The sequence below is a fragment of the Nycticebus coucang genome, chromosome 16 (assembly GCF_027406575.1).
Source record: "Nycticebus coucang isolate mNycCou1 chromosome 16, mNycCou1.pri, whole genome shotgun sequence".
Taxonomy (NCBI): Eukaryota; Metazoa; Chordata; class Mammalia; order Primates; family Lorisidae; genus Nycticebus; species Nycticebus coucang.
In genome coordinates, this window is record NC_069795.1 from 50,058,328 (window position 1) to 50,074,372 (window position 16,045).

The 16,045-nt window shown below is 33.9% G+C and overlaps 1 protein-coding gene across 6 annotated transcripts in view; it reads right to left on the minus strand.

Annotated features, from left to right (window-relative positions):
* Positions 1 to 3,030: 3,030 nt before the first annotated feature.
* Positions 3,031 to 16,045, minus strand: part of SENP7 (SUMO specific peptidase 7) — a 183,558-nt gene continuing 170,543 nt past the window's right edge. For all 6 annotated transcript variants that reach the window (XM_053565518.1, XM_053565522.1, XM_053565521.1 and 3 more), the window contains 7 exons: positions 11,924 to 12,016; positions 11,165 to 11,289; positions 9,264 to 9,316; positions 7,750 to 7,793; positions 7,589 to 7,657; positions 6,204 to 6,354; positions 3,031 to 4,835 (listed from right to left, as the gene is read on the minus strand). In XM_053565518.1, coding sequence (XP_053421493.1) covers positions 4,698 to 4,835; positions 6,204 to 6,354; positions 7,589 to 7,657; positions 7,750 to 7,793; positions 9,264 to 9,316; positions 11,165 to 11,289; positions 11,924 to 12,016 — 673 coding nt within the window. In that variant the 3' untranslated portion in view covers positions 3,031 to 4,697. The remainder of the gene's footprint in view (positions 4,836 to 6,203; positions 6,355 to 7,588; positions 7,658 to 7,749; positions 7,794 to 9,263; positions 9,317 to 11,164; positions 11,290 to 11,923; positions 12,017 to 16,045) is intronic.

Here is a 16,045-nt window from a genome sequence, read left to right on the forward strand (position 1 = left end):
TGAACCCGCCATCTCCGGCATATGGGCCAGCACCTACTCCTTTGAGCCACAGGTACCGCCTGAATATTATTCTTTTTGATGGCCTAGTCCAAAAGGCTGGAAAAATCTTCTGAGAATCACAGCAATCTAGAAACAGTTCCATATCCAAATTGAGAAAACCTGGGTTCAAATCCTGTCTTTTACCACCTAATATTTGATTTTGGTAAATCACCTAAGCTCTTTTAGCTGGTTTACTTACAAGAGAAATTAGGTATAAGTTCTGTATTACAGAGTTGGTGTTAAGAATTACAAAATATGACAATTTTTTTTATAAACTAATGTATTGCATACTAGTTGTCTTGTATTACAAATGGAAAATTCCAAAGAGGCTTCCAGCTTTGGAATTCTCTTTTGTTCAAGATCCAGAATGAAATAAGTTTTTTGGTTTTTTTTAGACAAAATCTCACTGTCATCCTCAGTAGAGTGCCATGGCGTCACAGCTCACAGCAACTTCTAACTCTCGGGCTTAAGCGATTCTCTTGCCCCAGCCTCCTAAGTAGCTGGGACTACAGATGCCCGCCACAATGCCCAGCTATTTTTTTTGTTACAGTTGTTATTGTTGTTTAGCTGCCCTGGGCCGGGTCTGAACCCGCCAGCCTGGGTGTATGTTATTGGCATCCTACCCACTGAGCTACAGGCGCCGCCCAGAAGAATGAAATAAATTTTTCCAAACTTATATTACAAGTAGAGAATTTATGTTAAGAACTTCAAAAATATTCATTATATTCTATAAAACATTGTTTGTAAAATTTCAGAAACCTGAATATACTCCTTTTTAAAAAAACAACAGTATAAAAAAATTAGCTAGGTTCACGTTTCCAAATAGGGTCATCATTTGATCAATTCATTTTGACATTTGATGTAATTGTAACTTTGCGCCATTCTTAGAATAACTGTATTTGTGATAAAAAAAAAAAAAAGTAAATGATAACTGCCAAAAGTTTGTGCCATGAGAACTCAAGATTAACTCCAAAGTGGAGAGGGTTTATTTCAGCTGGGCCTTCAGTGGGTATAGGTGGGCATAGTTAATGGGTCAAATTAAAAATTAGTAAAGAAATTCATGGTCATGATCAATAAACTGGAAAAGTATACTGTTTATACAGAAAATACACAGTTACTTGCTGGAGCAGGATTGGCACACACAGTAAACAGGCTAGAAAAAAAGGCTGACAAGTTTATAAAGATAATATAATACCTTGAAAGTCTTACCAAGAATTTCGCATTTTTACCTACAGGTGACACAGATGATCTCTTTAATGTTTAAGTACTCAGAAAAAAATATTTCTTGAGTTTTTAAGGAGATTCTTAAAAAAATATTTCAAAATATCATATGATAGTTCTTGAACCTTGTTGTGCTTCAAGAAATAGCCCCAAATCAAAAGATGTAAGAAATTAAACATAAAACTCCTTGCTCTGGAGATAAGTACAGATTCCTTCATCTATACTTAATTCCAACTCAGCTGAGGATCATTTACTGACTCAACAAAATTTTCTGAAATGTTTATTGTATTTTACTAATATACTTAAAGGAAACAGAAAATGTTTCCAGTCTTGAGGAGTTCACAGTCTAAATGGAAAAACATGTATACAAATAATGTAATAAAAGTGATTACAGAGGTACATATAAATTGTTATGGGACAGCAGGAAAATGAATCATTTTGTGTAAGCAGGTGTGGGAGTGGTGACATTTGAGATAGATTTTGAGAAAAATTAAGTTCACAAGGAGTAGTGAAAGGGAATACCATGTGTGAGGCCCATAGGAATAAAGATATAATTTCATAACTACCACCCACACAACGATTTATGGTTTGGGGCTTAAAGTAACATTTACATTCATGGGGCAACAGTCCATAACCTGGCTTTGGGCTTACTTTGTAGATACAGCACAGGAAATAATGTTATCATGATAATTTCAGATAAAGTGCCTCTTGATCTGGGGTCTTTATAGGAGTTCTGACTCTGATTTCTCCAGCCGCCAAAAGTTATGCTCTAAGTTGTGAGAGAAGAGACCACCCAGGTGAGTATAGGTCACAGCAGCCTCATACACACAAAACCATTATCTCTCAACAACCCATGGGCAAAGTTTCCACATCTCCACAAGGACAAGTTCAGTTACAAGAGACTCCAAAGTGACATACTTAATGCATAAATGAATTTTTTTTTTTTTTTTTTTGAGACAGAGTCTAACTTTGTCACTCTGGGTAGAGTGCTGAGGCATCGTACCTCACAGCAACCTCAAACTCTTGGACTCAAGTGATTCTCTTGCCTGACCCTCCTGAGTAGTTCACTCTGGCTCAGGGCTGGTCTTGAACTTGTGAGCTCAGGCAATCCTGTCACCTTGGCCTCCCAGTCCTTGGATTACATGCATGAGCCATAAACGAATAATTTTATATGACTGAAAAATAGGGGACAATGGAAAGATGAGGATAAAATGCAGGCTGGAACAAGATTCAAATGGGCTCTACATGACAAGTCTAAATCTTTTTCCTCCTGACATAAAAAGAAGCTAATTTTAAAAGATATTAAAGTCATAATTCAGTAAATGGAAATGTTTTTTAAAAACCTGCATTTTGTTTAATCACATTATCTTCTCTAGAAAGGATTGCTGTGTCCATGAACAAACCTCTATCTACCTCTCAACCTCCTGTTACTAACACTCACAACCTCCTCTAGGCTGAGTTCCCCTCTGTATTGCCAAAGAAACTCTATGATTGTTCTTACCAGAGAATATTAAAATCATTCACACGTCCATAAATGACTCAGGAATAAAAGCTGTAATTCATTTTTTTGTGTCTAGGAAAATGCTTGCTAGCAGTAAATGCTAAAAAAATTTCCATGAATTAACATTCAAATAAACTATACAGTTATGAAAATAGGAAGGAAAACTAATTTAAATGTTAATTATATGATATGCACTGGGCATCATACAATTGGAAATTCATTCCTAACAATGGTTCATGTTTCTTAAGAAAAATATTACACTTCTTTGCAATGAATTGGAAATATTTTTAATATAAAATGTTGATATCATCAAGGCATTATTTGTACATGAATTTAGGAAAATGAATTTTAAACAATCTTCCATACATGATAAAGGACAGTGGTATCTTTGAAAAACATACAAACAAAAAAGTTCAGAAATCACAAGGTATCTTACTTGCTTTCCCAAAATTAGATGTACAAAACAATTAATAGTCACCTTAAAAAGTCTCACACACACAAACACACAAATTGGGAATGAAATATGTAATTATGATCATTTTTCTATGAAACCTCCAAAAGACAACTATCTTTAATAATATAAAGATGGTGACAAGATAACAAAAGCTTAGGACACAGGCTTAACTGACAATCTCAATTCACATGATTTTGAAATAATACGTCCAAATGTTTTAGCTTTATCTTAACTTGCTTTGCTTCACTGCTTTACACACAGTTACAATGTAAATCCAAGAGACGCTTAACACAGAGGATTAAAATAATATTGTTAAAAAGTATTTTTCTTATCTGAGAAAATACACTATAATCATGTCTCCCTCAAAATATTCCTGATAACTTCAGAAGGTTCTGAAATGTTTAATCATAGGTAATACCACCATCATCACATGAATTTAGAGCTGTTACCTTAATATCTGATAAAAAAAATTAAGCTCAATGAGGATCATAGGTCTCTTAAAAACTACAATTTAAAAATATAAAGGCAATGACAGCAATCTGGCTTTGCAGATGAATACTGGCTAAACTGAGCTATAAAATTATATATTTATTTCTAGCAATAAATAGGACATGAGGGTATTTTTTGTTAAAGTGTGAGGACATCAGTTTTATCTTCTATATTGTAGAAACTGTATACATATATTCTAGAATACTGTAGGAGTGAATATTTATACAGCTATACCTCAAATAAACAAAGGTGAGCTACATGTATAATTTTTAAAAACCTATTTTGGAAAGCTAAATGTTTTTGTTCCAAATTTTACCCTGAACAAATGAATTAAGTTCTCAGACCCCAACATATGATATCAAAAGAAATGGGAGAAAATGCATTTAGCAATTAAGAATAATAAGCTGCGCTGTAAAAGAGTGGATTTCCGTCATCTTCCTGACATTATGAATGTCTTTTTTTACAACATACAGAAGGGATGCCGTAAATGGCATTTTCTGAAGCCTTGATACTAAATTCTTTTCTAAAAAAAAATACACAGTATTCATACTGCATGCTTGAGCTGCAAAGAATAGAATTACAATATGGTGTGACTTGTCAACAAATCTGACAAGCTCTGGGGCTGGCACTGGGAGGACCTAACTCCCCTCAACACCCAGTCATGTGGAAGTACAGATCACGTAGTTTTATTATCTACAAAAACATTCCCACATTACATATACTATTGCATAATCCAAGCATATTTACTCAGAAAAATATGAAATATTTATGAAATTTTAATTTCTATCTAATAAGTTTATATCATCCCCATTCCTACACCATCTATAAGATCCAAACAATTCTAATAATATATCTTATATATTTTAAATAATGTCCAATGACTTATAAAACTACCGCAAGTTATTTTCACTCTGTGAGCTGGCTAACACAAATGCTGGTAAGAGGCTTTCCAGTAATCTTAGAGAACATCTGTGTCATGTTTGTACAGATTAACTAGTTACTGCTGCCCTTCTGTTGCTGTAAATGAAGTTTCAAAATGAGTTCTCGAATATCTTCCCGTTTGGTCTTTATTACATGACGAGGAAACCACTTCTCCAAGTGAATTGGAAGTTCAAAATTCACAATAGGATCCTAATGAGAGAAAAGAAAGAACGCAATCACCTTAGCTGCATAACTTCAAATTTGTTTTAATTTTACAAGAAATAAAAATTGCTAACTTTTAAAAAATAACAGCTTTATTAAGATATAACTCACATAATTCACCTAAAGTACACAATACAATGGTTTTTTAGTAGACTCATAGAGTTATATAACCATCACTACAATCAATATTAGAACATTTTCATTAAGTTGCTAACTTTTGAACATCAAAATTAAATACTGTCTGTTCTACTCTGCATGTTCAAGGGAATCAGCACAAACAATAGGGAGAGAATGACTCAGAGTAACACAACACAAAGGATCAGGAGAGAATGACTCAGAGTAACACAGAGGTCAGGTTTTGTCACAATTGTATCACAATTTTTCCCAAGATGTTAATATTTTGAAAGTACTAAAACTAAAAGTACTAAGCTTTTTTTATCTGAGATTCTTCATTTATTGTTTGAAAATAACAGCCATGTTTATAATTCTTCCAGCTACAGGTCTCTGAGCTTCTTGAATGAACAGGTCTTTCAGTTTTAGAAAAAAAATTTTTAAATATTGCCCTTATTCTGTCTCCCAATCCTTCTGGGACTCCAATTACATGAAAATTATACCTTTTGACTGTTTCACACTTGTCTGTGATGCTGTGTTTTCTCTTTGCATTTTTCGTTCACTTTGAGCTGTAGTTGGATACTTTATATTGTCCTTTCTTAAAGTTCATTTAATCCTATTTTCTGCTGCATCCAGTCTGCTATTAAACCCACCCACTAAATTCTTAATTTCAAATATATCATTAGATATTTCACCTCTAAATGTCTATTTGAATTTCTTTTCTTTTTCTATACTATATCTCTTTTTTTTGGAGACAGAGTCTCACCATGTCACCCTTGGTAGAGTGCTGTGTCATCACAGCTCACAGCAACCTCCAACTATTGCACTTAAGTGATTCTCTTACCTCAGCCTCCCAACTAGCTGAGACTACAAGCACTTGCCATACACCTGGCTATGTTTTTGTTGCAGCTGTCATTGTTGTTTAGCTGGCCTGGGCCGGGTTCAAACCTGCCAGCCTCGGTGTATGTGGCTGGCGCTGCAACCACTATGTTACAGGCACCGAGCCAATATATACTTTTCATCCATTTTGTTCATCTTTGGCTTTATTTTTTCTGACATATTAATCAAATCATTTTAAAGTTTTTATCTGCTTGTTGCACTATATAGATCACATATGATTCTATTCCTTTCTTTTTTTAACTCTTGATTAGCTATAACATTTTCTTACCTCGTTGCTTGCCCAGTAACTTGTGATTGTCTGCTGGTTAATTGTGAACAAAAAAACTTATTTATACCTTCACATACCTCAAAGAAGCTTTCCACATACTGCAGTAAATATACTCCACAATCACTGCTATTGTCTTGTTTAGGAACTTTCGGACATAGGTCCACCATGTTTGTTTTGCTGAATTCACGATGAGTTTTTCTCTTAACTTCCCACTCTACCTCTAAGTACCTGAAATTATCAATAAACAGAGTGACTCAAGTAGAAATCTCTTTATCTATATGCAACATTTTCACAAAGGTAGGAAAATATTTGCTGTCAGATGTATTATGCTGTCAGATGTATTATTATCTCAAGCCAAATTTCCACAGACTGAAATTTAACAGTATAAACTATATTTTGTGAGCCTTCCCAAATGCCACCATAAATATGCAATTTTCAAACCAAATGCTAAACTTTTTCAACAATTCCACTTTCACATGTCAAATACATTATGCTATTTATATAATAAACTAACAAATTATTTTTAAAAATTCTTTGTTAGATTTTTCCAGACCCCAGAGTAAATTACAAAATAAATTACAAAAATACACAAACAATACAAATGTGAAGACTTATTATTTTTTTCTAAAGTAGTATTTTGGAAAATAGCTAATATTTGCAATGTGTTCATAAATTCTGAACTTACTTTTGATATAATCCTTGAGAATTTTTTTTTTTTTGAGACAGAATCTCATTTTGTCTCCCTCAGTAGAGTGCTGTGACATCACAGCTCACAGCAACCTCTAACTCCTGGGCTTGGGTGATTCTCTTGACTGAGCCTCCCAAGTACCTGGGACTATAGGCACTCATTATAACACCTGGCTATTTTTTGTTGCGGTTTGGCCGGGGTCCAATTCAAACCCACCACCCTCAGTATATGGGACCGGCACCCTACCCATTGAGCCACAGGCGCCACCCAATTCCTTGAGAAATGTTAATACTTTAATATTAACACAGAATACAGTTATTAATGATTAAGGTTCATCAGCCTCATTTTAATTTAAAATTAAATATAATTCCTGGTACATGTCAGATCTATTAGTATAGAGTGTAAATGTCTTAACACAATAACTAAGTAAATGATATTAACCAGTGTGATGTAAGCATTCCCAATTCTATATGAAATCAGCACATTGTACCCCATAAATGCATTAATATATACATGATCTATGTGTTTATGATTTAATTAAAAAAGGAAAAAAAATTTTTATTTTTTGGCCGGGGCTGGGTTTGAACCCGCCACCTCCGGCATATGAGACCCGTGCCCTACTCCTTGAGCCACAGGCGCCGCCTGGAAAACAAATTTTTTTAATAAATATATAAATATAATTCCTGATATGATCGTTTCAGTAACTCTTAAAGTAGCTTCAAACTTACTGAGGTTTTACATAATAGACTAAACAATAAAACTGTCTTGACTTACTCTCGTAAATTCTGAACTGTGTTTTGTATAGAAGCAGCTTTCAAGGAGTCAAGTATGAGAATACATGGCCTGTGAAAAGTAAGGAATGAAATCAAAATTTATGTAGTTGTATATGAAGTATATCTAAATATCTAAAAAGCTGTTTTATAGCATGAACATACCTTTTACACATTTTCTTTGGTACTGACATGTTCATCTCGGTACTCTGAAATAATATGAATATTTGTGACTTTGCAATTAAAGCTAGTTTGCATAAATTAATATTTAAATTATGGAATAAAGCGATTATGAATCTTTACGGTATGTTTAATACACATCATTTAGATAGGTTTTAATTGTAATTTTTATGCACAGTAGCAATTAAAAAATACTTGAGGTCTATTTAATTTTTTCGTGGTCAATGTTATGAATAAAAATTCAATCCTTAAGACTGTGTCAAACAATTTTGAAATTAAAATTTCAAATAAGAGTTCTTTCTATTACCTAAAGTGAGCTAACTTCATTTTACAAAAATTCATTAATTTATTTTCTTATACTAGCAAAACAGCTTATATACTTTTGATTGTGACCTCAAGCAGTTATGGAGCTTTAAGCTGGCGCAAAAAACAATCTGGAGCTTTACTTCTATTCAAATCATCTTAAGCAAAGATAAACAAGTTAATTTAACCTATCTTTATATACATTCTCTAGTATAATTTATGATGTCAGAAGAGACATTTTTCTTCCCCTTGAAGCACAAGAAGCAGAGTATTAATGTATAGGAAGGGGAAAAGGATGGGAAATTTTATTGTTTTTTTATTGATGAAGTTTGTTTTTGTTCATAAATTCAAGAAACAAAATACCAAACTTAAACAGATTTCTTTAAGTGTAGATCTCTGCAGTACCTTTATTATTCTTATATACACAGTGAATCTCCAAGAGATGAATAGTACCCAGGATTTTCCCAATTTAACTGACCTTAGAATACTTTTTATCATAAACTGCATTTGGAATTAGCATTCCAAGGCACTCAATCTGAGAAACCTGGCCCTAGAAACAAGAAGAAACTCTCCTATTTTGCCACTGTGACAGCAGAAGTGATATTCATTACCAGCGACGGTAAAGACATAGGCCTGTGCCAGGAAGGCTGCTGCTGTCTGTACATACAAAATATTCATTTGGTGGCCATCTTAATTAGAACACCGAATCTAGGTTATGCACAGTAGTTTGGAACACCATATAAAGAAGAGTTAACAGTAACTATTTTAATATACAGTCATATGGGTTGACCTTGAGTCTAACTTGAATGATTTTTACCAACAATTTACAATAGAAACTAGAATATAAAATCAGCTTAAGATTATTAAGTACACTAAATTCAAAAGGTTACAGACATAATTAAGAATAAATGCAAACATGATCCTTAAAACTTAGAAAGTAGTTAACCAAGATGGACATCAGATAAATTACTAATTAAACAAACATAGGAAGTAAAGAAAAACTAAACATAAAAATGACAACCTCTCTTGTTCTCTCTCCTAGCCCCACAAAACCCCCCAAAGAATCATAAGGCAGCACAGTTTAATGATGGGCCACTAATATGCAGCATAGTGCAACTAGCCATGCCCTCTTTTATAGTTAATATTATTATATTTATGCGTGTTCCTTTCTTCACATCTGTAAAGAACATACTTACTGGAGAATCCTCTGCACTCAAAGACAGTGCTGAAGTAGCTTGTGGATCATTATCTAGAAATTAGTTAAAAATAACAAGGAAATTATGAGTATTGTATTTTTTTCTTTTTTTTTTAGAGTCAGAGTCTCACTTTATTGCCCTTGGTAGAGTGCCGTGGTGTCATAGCTCATAGCAACCTCAAACTCCTGGAATTAGGCGATTCTCTTGCCTGAGCCTCCTGTGTAGCTGGGACTACAGGCACCCACTATAACGTCCAGATATTTTTTAGTTGCAGTTTGGCCAGGGCCGGGTTCAAACCCGCCACCCTTGGCATATGGGGCCGGTACCCTACCCACTGAGCCACAGGTGCCACCCAAGTATTGCATTTTTAATGCAAATAATTTAGTTAAGCTTAAATTGTAATGTGTATGCACAATGGTAATTAAAGAAAAAAATACCTGGGACCTATTTGATTTTTTCATGGTTAATGTTATGAATAAAATCCGGTCAACATAAAACTGACAATGGTTGGCTGTTATCAGACAATACATAAACCCCAGAGCCAAAACCTGAAATACCAGTTAGCTGGTCCAATTTCCTATAAAAAGATAGTTTTCAAATATAACTCATTAATCAAAATGTCTGCTGTTTTCATGTGGAGGACAAATTGCTTAGTAACTGTTCTTCTAACTATGACCACAGAGTTCTGTGTTAAGTACCTACCTCACTGAAGCTCAAGAGAATCAGAGAACTAAAAATAATTTGTTGCTTTATTATCAGTTTTTCTTTCTTCCCTCCTAGGTTTTAGCCAGCACTAATAGTGATGGATATTATTCTTTCTGCTTGTTACTCAGGCTACAGCTATAAAACATTTAATTCTGATAATTTTTTCTTAAACAAAACAGGCTTATTTGCTCACTTAAAATTTTGGGTTACAATGTAAGAAAAACCATGGAAGAATTATAAGAGATACTGTATTATGTAGCCAAATTATTAAATTCCACAAGACTCTAATAAGTAAAAATGGGAAACTCAAGCTATGCCTGACAATAGGTGGCATGAATTCTTTCTTAGTCATGTTAGCAAAACTATTTTATTTAAAAATGCTGTAATTGGCTACATCCAGTTATTCCAGAATGTATATATACTTCAAAACACATGCTGAACATAATAAAGAAATCCAATTTTTTCTGTCAATTTAAAAAGAGTTAAAACAAGCAAAAAATGTCAATGGGAATAGTAATTTGAAATACATGGGAATAAACATCAAATTTAGCTTGATGGTTACTTCTGTACTAAAGAAAGAAGACTGGGAAGGACCACAGAGATTTTTATTATATCTGCAAATTTAATTTCTTACAATAAGTAAAATGAGTATCAATTGTTGGTTATGTTATAACTATACTTTTTATACATTTGCAATATTTCATAATAAAATCAGTAATAATTTTTTTTTTTTTTTGTAGAGACAGTCTCACTTTATGGCCCTCGATAGAGTGCCATGGCCTCACACAGCTCACAGCAACCTCCAACTCCTAGGCCCAAGCGATTCTCTTGCCTCAGCCTCCCGAGTAGCTGGGACTACAGGCGCCCGCCACAACGCCTGGCTATTTTTTGGTTGCAGTTTGGCCGGAGCTGGGTTTGAACCCGCCACCCTCGGTATATGGGGCCGGCACCCTACCGACTGAGCCACAGGTGCCGCCCAAATCAGTAATAATTTTTAAATATAATAAAACTTGATACAATGGTATAACTTAAGAATTACATGAAACTGGGTTTTTATTATGAAAATTTCAGCCTTTTTCTTCTTTCTTCTAGTAAGTTAATAACAAATAACCATGCTACGTTTAACTTCATAGTTCCCTGTAAGCATTGTACTACCGTCATCATCGTTAAAAACACCATCTACATTAGGATGTCACCTATTGTTTTGTTGTCATGTTGGGAGTCCTGAGCCTGTGACTGCTGGGATATAGTTTGTGGAAAATCTTCATACACAGCCTCTTCTAACCATGGAAAACAAATGACTGCAAGATACCAGTGAGACCTGTTAAAAAAGAACTACAATCTTAATAACATGCAGTCGAAACAATGTTGAAGAATACATTCTAGAGCTATGTCTGAGAAAGTGAATATGATAAACTTCATATTAATTGTGAAAATGCCCGTAGTAATATCTGATTATAACATAGAACACACATTCTAAAACTAATTAAATATCTAAAAATACCAAGCCATAAGTAACACTATTTAGGGTAACATCTTAATAATTCAAACTTACTTGTATACACAGTAAGTATTTCCCCTAAAGGAACTGCTTTATTAAACAAACTCATAGTCTCACCTTTTTCATACTAGTCCTTAAAGAGTTTATTCTCTTTAAGTATTTAAAATCTACCCTAAAAATATTTTGATTATTTATTTTAAAAAGTCCAAAGTTTAGTCATTATAGTCTTGTGATCATTTGTCATTTGGTTTTTTCACTCTATTTACAACATAACCATTGTCAAACCAAAATCAAAGATAAGTAATTTGTCTTAACTACATTGATAGAAAATAAATTTATATAATACCTGAGATCTATGTACCAATACTTGTTACTGATTATTAATCTAAAAATGCTACAAGATATTTTTTTCTGAACTCTCTCAATTTATTCTTCAATAATCTGAAATACTCACGATTCATTTACAGGTACAAAGATGTAATCTTTATTAAAAATGTTTATGTGACGAGTCCATGTTCTTACTCTTTTATGTCTTCTCTGTGCCATTCTGGGAAAATTAAAAATAGATTTGATATATAAAAATTTATAAATTTAAGATAAGGACTTCAAGAACCATTTTTATATACTGAAAAATGTTAGGTTTATTTGCCCACCTTCCTCTCGAGATATATACTATTTAATGCACTAGAAATACATTCCTTTTCATTGATTCCTGGTTGTTGTTGAATTTAATCACTATTAATAAACAATAATGAAATGGACAAAATAAAGACAGTGATTTATTGAATGCTTTATGGATTCCAAAACTGACTCAGCAACTGAACACAAGAAAGTTAAACTTTTCTATTCTGCTTAGTTCCATCTAGGTTGTCCAAATGTTGTATCTATAAGGAGAGAGGTTTTAAAACTTAATGGAGAAGAAATGAGGCTTCCATTCTTAGATTTATAAAAATAAAACTAACTCATCTCCCTTCCCGTCATATGTAAGGAAACTATAGGACAATGTAGTTAAGTATACCCACCATTCATCCATCTTTCCTTTTATTTCTTCAACAAATATTTACTAGGTTCCTAAGAACAAATAAAGAAAATCACCTACACTGATCTAAAACAATTTATATACTAATGAGAGCAAAAAAAAAAAAAAAATCCCAACAACAAATAACTGAAATATAAATATTATAAGGGGTACAACAGAATTATGTTAGAGCATCTAAGACAGCCACCTACAACAGGGTTGGCATGCACATAAACAAATAATAGTTTCTTTCCTTTACCTGATCAGAAGAATTAAGGGGAAAAAAAACCACACCAAGTTTGGATGTCAAAAAAAGTCTTAGTTCATTTCTGAAGGATAGGATTTTTTTTTTTAAGTCTTAAAAAATGATATTTAGGGCCGGGCACAGTGGCTAATGCCTGTAATCCTAGCACTCTGGGAGGCAGAGGCAGTGTATTGCTTGAGCTCATGAGTTTGAGACCAGCCTGAGCAAAAGAGAGACCCTGTCTCAACTAAAAATACAAAAAGTGAGGCAAGAGGATTGCTTGAGCCCGAGTTGGAGGTTGCTATGGGCTATGATGCCACAGCATTCTACCCAGGGTGACAGTTTGAGACTCCGTCTCAAATAAAAAAAAGAAAGAAAATGATATGCAGGGGCGTAAAGGAGGTGGTATGTGACTTCTGTCCTTTGGAAAGAGCTCTTTATGCAGGAGGGGGGGGAAAAACCATTAAGTCCTTATACACTTATTACCAAGTAATGGAGGAAATGAACACCTTTGCCTGATCCTTGTACATCTGAGTAATATCTAACCAAAACCACAAGGGGTAAACATTAGGTGTACATTAGAATCCAGAATAAGGTAAAAGATGTGATAGGAATTAGACACTATGTGGGAGATTATACTAAAAAGATCAGAAGTCACATCTTTGTTGAATTTTCTCATTTCAGAAGGACTCAACCATCATGATTACTATAACTAATTACTTTCAACTAGTACATAGTCTATTAATTTTTTTTCATTTGAAAAGCTTAAGGATAGACATCTGGTTTTCTTTGTTTTGTTATGTTACTGTTTGTAGAGCTTCTGAGTATACTAAACTTATTGGACTGGGAATATATTAGACATAGAATGGTGGTGGAGAGGAAAGCAGAGAATTAAGCCCATATGATCTCTCAGTCTCAGTTGTTAATTGTATAGAAAAACCTCAGTTAAATGCCAACAGTTCTCTTATTATTCAATAACAGGCATTATTATTCTCTTTATTTTGAATTCCTAGTATGTTCCAAGCACTGGGTAAGGCACTGGGGATAAACAGAGTGAAAAATAAGACAGACAGTCCCTGACCTCATGGAGCTTAGGATATGAAACCGAAAATGAGCAAACAAACAAATAAAATGACTAGAAATCATGTTGTGAGACCAAAAACAAAAAAAGTGCCAGGAGAAATGGCTTCAGATGGAAAATAGGGAAGAACTTTTAAAAACTGAAAGGAGGTAGCTTGAACTGAAACAGGGAAAATGAGGGGAGAGAATGTTATGAGTTTAGGGTGATGGGAAGCTCTTGCAGGATCTCATAAACCATGGTAATGAGTTTGCGAATCATTTAGTCTGCAGTTTCCTAATACTGGTACTTTGAACCCTTTATTGTCAATTTATCGTCTATTCAGGTTTGGATCTCTTGCCTCTCTGCCTCTGGGTTTGTAGGGATTCTTTTTGTAAATAGTAATACTTGGTCTGATATATCAGACTGTCTGAATACCAATGCTTGATCTGCTAAGTATTCATTAGCGTCCACACAGTTTATTAACATGAATACGTGACTGTTTATCAGACCAGGCAATAGTAAGGGTACCTAGAGTATACTGCTCATGTAACTTTGTTTTTATTACTTTATATATAATCAGGTGCATAACATCTAATATGTATTTTAAAAACCTAATAATACAGTAGATTCTACCTACTTTCATTTCATTAGTTTGAAGGTGGGTATGCCAAATTCACAATTTCTACATTGAATAATCTTAAAACAAAATGCCTATTAAGTGCCTGATACTAACCATTAATTTCGGCATACATAAAATAAAACAAGAACATCAGAGATGTTAAGTATCAAATTTACTTTAAAAATCTTCCCCTTTCATATAACTCCCTCTCCAAAAACCCTGATTATGAGGAATATTTTCAAATTGTGATTTTCTCCCTAATTGATCTGGGCAGGCCTTGTCCATCAGCACAAATTCCAAACCCATTAAGACACTCAAAATATAGTTGATTATACATCCCAGTATATGTAATAGTGGCCCAGTGTAACTATTAATAGAATCTCCTATTATTTCCACAAGTGTTCAAGTTTAGACCATAAGTTTCATAGTCACAACACTGTAAAATGAAAGAGCTAAACTTTGAAAACTGGAAAACTATACTCAACTTTGGAAAATTTATCTAACTTCTTTAAGCTTCAATTAATAAAGACAATGACACTTATCTAACAAGAATATTGCAGATGGAAATAATTTCATGTTCACTGTCTTAGTTACAGGCAGACATTCAATATTTATAGTTTACCTATTCCAACTCTCTTTCTCCAACAATACAACAGTTGAAACAGTTTATCTATTTAATCATCTTCTTACATGTTTATTATTCCTCTTGTTTTAATGAGAAAAAGCAAACTTTCATATTCATTTTTCAAAGCACTCTAATACAACGAAAACTTTAGACTAATTGGCTAAAAGATATGATTTAAGTACCAATCAGTTCTGCCACTCACTAGCTATTTGTCCTCCATCAAACATCAAAATTCTTAATCTTTATTAAATTGCTTTCTCATCTGAAAAATTAGGATATAATTTACATACCCTATCTATCTAAAAGCACTGCTATGAGAAGAAAACTTGAAATAATGTACATAAGTATATCTTATAAACTGTAAAGTAGTAGACAAAAATGTTTACACTAACTTCTTTTTTTTTTTTTGTAGAGACAGAGTCTCAACTGTACTGCTCTCGGGTAGAGTGCCGTGGCATCACACGGCTCACAGCAATCTCTAACTCTTGGGCTTACGCAATTCTCTTGCCTCCGCCTCCCAAGCAGCTGGGACTACAGGCGCCCGCCACAACGCCCGGCTATTTTTTGGTTGCAGTTTGGCTGGGGCTGGGTTTGAACCCGCCACCCTCAGCATATGGGGCCGGCGCCCTACTCACTGAGCCACAGGCGCCGCCCTACACTAACTTCTTACAAAATAAAAACTATTAATTATATCATAAGACTACTCAAATAGATTATAATATTAGGCCTTGGGAAAGAAGAAAAATGCTCCATGGTTCAATAACTATCCAAGTTACTGCTATCTAAAAAATAATACCTCCTTTTTCCTTTTTGCCCATCCCTATCCACTGCTCCAGGTTTTAGTATTAATCAAAAAATTCTTGGGTAGCAGGGTGCTGTGTTATATGCGTATAGTTCCAGCTACTTAGGAGGCTGAGGTGGGAGGATCACTTGAGGCCAGAAACTGGAGGCCAGCCTGGGTAATATAATGAGACCCTGTCTCTAAAAAATATCAAATAAAATAAATACTT